This window comes from Rhododendron vialii, chromosome 4a, assembly GCF_030253575.1.
Source record: "Rhododendron vialii isolate Sample 1 chromosome 4a, ASM3025357v1".
NCBI lineage: Eukaryota > Viridiplantae > Streptophyta > Magnoliopsida > Ericales > Ericaceae > Rhododendron > Rhododendron vialii.
In genome coordinates, this window is record NC_080560.1 from 38,189,523 (window position 1) to 38,192,596 (window position 3,074).

The 3,074-nt window shown below is 45.3% G+C and overlaps 1 protein-coding gene across 2 annotated transcripts; it reads left to right on the forward strand.

Annotated features, from left to right (window-relative positions):
• The first annotated feature begins 813 nt into the window (after positions 1-813).
• On the forward strand, positions 814-2,625 carry LOC131324219 (CBL-interacting serine/threonine-protein kinase 4). 2 transcript variants are annotated; one of them, XM_058356094.1, is made up of 2 exons: positions 814-1,079; positions 1,122-2,625. In XM_058356094.1, exons 1-2 carry the CDS (start codon positions 887-889, stop codon positions 2,306-2,308), a joined length of 1,380 nt encoding a protein of 459 aa, XP_058212077.1. In that variant the 5' UTR covers positions 814-886; the 3' UTR covers positions 2,309-2,625. The 2 variants fall into 2 exon arrangements, with proteins under 2 accessions (XP_058212077.1, XP_058212076.1); XM_058356093.1 differs by having other exon boundaries at positions 814-2,625.
• The last annotated feature ends 449 nt before the right edge of the window (positions 2,626-3,074 follow it).

Below are 3,074 nucleotides of genomic sequence, written 5' to 3' on the forward strand. Positions count from 1 at the left end.
GTCATATTTTACTTCAAATTCCTAATTTCCCTAGTAAAGTCAGCACAAAGTCTCTGTCACAAGTCATTCGAATTCATTTTATAGCAACTTGACACTTCAAACAATCACGTTTGGGGTAGAAAAGAGTTGTTAAATAGGAAAATAAATATTCGCCAAAGCCTTGGTTTATCGATTCTGACAACAAGCTGCAAATTTTACCTGAAGACTCAAAGAATGCAAATTGATTTTTTCACCCCTTTTTTCAACATTTGTATTGTTACAAAATCTTATTTGTGTAAATTTTTAATATAAACAAACAAAGTGATAACACCACAAATTCTCATAAATAAAAATAAAAAGAAATACAAGTATATGAAATAAGTGTGAAAAACCTCTGCACTTAGAAATATGGCGTCCTCCATTTGAAGAAGATAAAATAGCGAAGGCTTCATGAAACGTTTTTTCATTATGCTAAAGACAACTAAATCGACTCTTAATAAGGTAGAAAAATGACATAAAATCATAATGAAACATTTTTTCATTATACTTTACGTTTTAAAGTATTTTGAAAAATATTAAAATTAAAATGCATAAAAAATTGTGACTTTTTGTATTCTTTGTATGTTATTGACGTCCCATTGGGATTTGGTTAGCGTGACCGATAAAACAAAAAACTTGTAGGCGACTTGGACGGAACCGAGGGTAAATTGGTAATTCAAGAAGAGTCCTACTAGGCTACTACTCCACGCTTTTGAAAAAAATGACAGCTCATGTCCAATTAAACGCCCACCACTTCCCTTCCCTATATATAAAACCAAATAAACTCCAAATTCCCCTGCCATTCATTCATTCCGTTTTCTCCTCCTCCTCCTCTCTCTCTCTACTCAACGGCCGCCGCCGCCCGGCCATGGCAAACCGGCGCGCCTCACCAGTATCACCTCCCTCCTCCACCGCCACTAAAACCACCAACGGAATCATTCTAGGCAAATACAAACTAGGCCGCCTCCTCGGCAAAGGCAGCTTCGCCAAAGTCTACCACGCCCACCCCCTCACTCCGACCGCTACACCAGTAAACCGAGTCGAACCAAATCGAGTCTTATGTTCTAATCAATTGGGATCGGCTGCCACCACTCCATCACCAGCATCAGTAGCCATCAAAGTCATCGAAAAGCCGAAAACCCCCGAGCTCGCGTCCGCCATGGAACCCCGCATCCTCCACGAAATCAACGCCATGCAGCGCCTTAAACCCCACCCCAACATCCTCAAGATCCACGAGGTCATGGCAACGAAATCTCGCATCTACCTCGTCATGGACCTCGCCCCGTGCGGCGACCTCCAGACCAAGCTCTCGAGGCGCGGCCGCTTCACAGAGTCCACCGCCCGCCGCTACTTCGAGCAGCTCATCTCCGCCCTCCACTTCTGCCACCAGAACGGCGTCGCCCACCGCGACATCAAGCCCCAGAACCTCCTCCTCGACCACCAGGAGAAAACCCTCAAAATCTCCGACTTCGGACTCTCCGCCCTCCCCGACCTCCACCGCACCTCCAGCCAGATCCTCCTCCGCACCGCCTGCGGCACCCCCGCCTACGCCGCGCCGGAGGTCTTCCGGCGAGGTGGCGTGGACGGGTACGACGGCGCCAAGGCCGACGCCTGGTCATGCGGAGTCATTTTATTCCTTTTCCTCTCCGGTTACCTCCCCTTCGACGACTCGAACCTCGCAACCATGTATAAAAAAATCTGCCGGCGAGAATATCAATTTCCCAACTGGGTTTCGGGTCGGGTGAGGTCTATAATCTCCCAGTTGCTCGACCCGAACCCGGATACCCGGATGAGCGTCGAAGCGTTGATGGGTCATGTTTGGTTTAGGAAATCGATGTCATTGCCTGCCCATTTCAAGATAGGGCCGGTTGGGGGGTCTAAGGTTGGAAAGACAACGTCCATGAATGCGTTTGATATTATTTCGATGTCGTCCGGGCTGAATTTGTCCGGGTTGTTTGAAAAGACGTGCTGCGGGGAGAGAGAGAGGAGGTTTACAGCGAAGGGGTCGGTGGAGGTGGTTGAGGAGAGGGTGGAGGAGGTGGGGGGGAGATTGGGGTATAGTGTGGAGAGAGATTTAGGGAAGGGTGGTAGGGGTTCTGGGTTGTTGTTGAAGGGGAGGTTAGTTTTGGTATTTGAAATTTTGGTGGTGGCAACGGAGTTGGTGATGGTGGTGGTGAAGGTGGTTGAGGGCGGAGGTGGGGCGGAGGTTGAGGCTGAGGGGGTTCATTGGGAGGAGTTGAGAGTTGGGTTTGAGGATTTAGCCATTTCTTGGCACAATGATGGGAATTGAAGGGGATTGGAATTAAGTTTAGTCACGTAATCCTTCAAATAATCTTCACTCGGGCTTTCAATTTTTTCATTCAAGAATTTTTGAGAAGTTTTAGAAGGACGGCTTCACATTCGCGCTCATCTACCATTACGTGACTTAGCTTGGAAGTTGGTTTTTTTACAATTCACTTGATAGTTTGGGGGGATAGATAGTAAACTTGTACAGTTGGGAACCTTTTTGTTGTTACTCTGATATAGGGAACTCAAAACTGGATTTGATCTACCTGAGCTAGCCTTTGATCGTGAAAATCCTCAAAGTTGAATAATCTTTCTTCCTTTTTCTTTTTCACTCAGTATTGCAGTTGAATTTTCTCAATGTTTGTTTCACCATCTGCTTGTCAATTCTCAAACTAAACATAGAAACTGGGAAACAATTTCAGTTCCGGGTGGATACCACTTGGTGCTTGTTTGGCTCATTTGAGCTGTCCATTATATAAAAAATGTTGGGGTGAGATGAGAGAGATGATTTCAATCTGAACCGTCTAAAAATGTATTAGATAGCCTGAATATACACCAAACGAATACCATGTGAAATATATCTACACCAAAAAAATTCTCTAGAATTTGACCCAACAACACTTTTTACATCGGCCGCAGACATGCCCTCTAATGAGTATGAGTTTCATAATATCTCAGAGGGTTTACTTTGCATGAGACAACTCCGAACACAGCTTGGACAGTGAGTTTCATTGTGCAATATTTGTGGGACCAACGTAATGTGAGTTCCA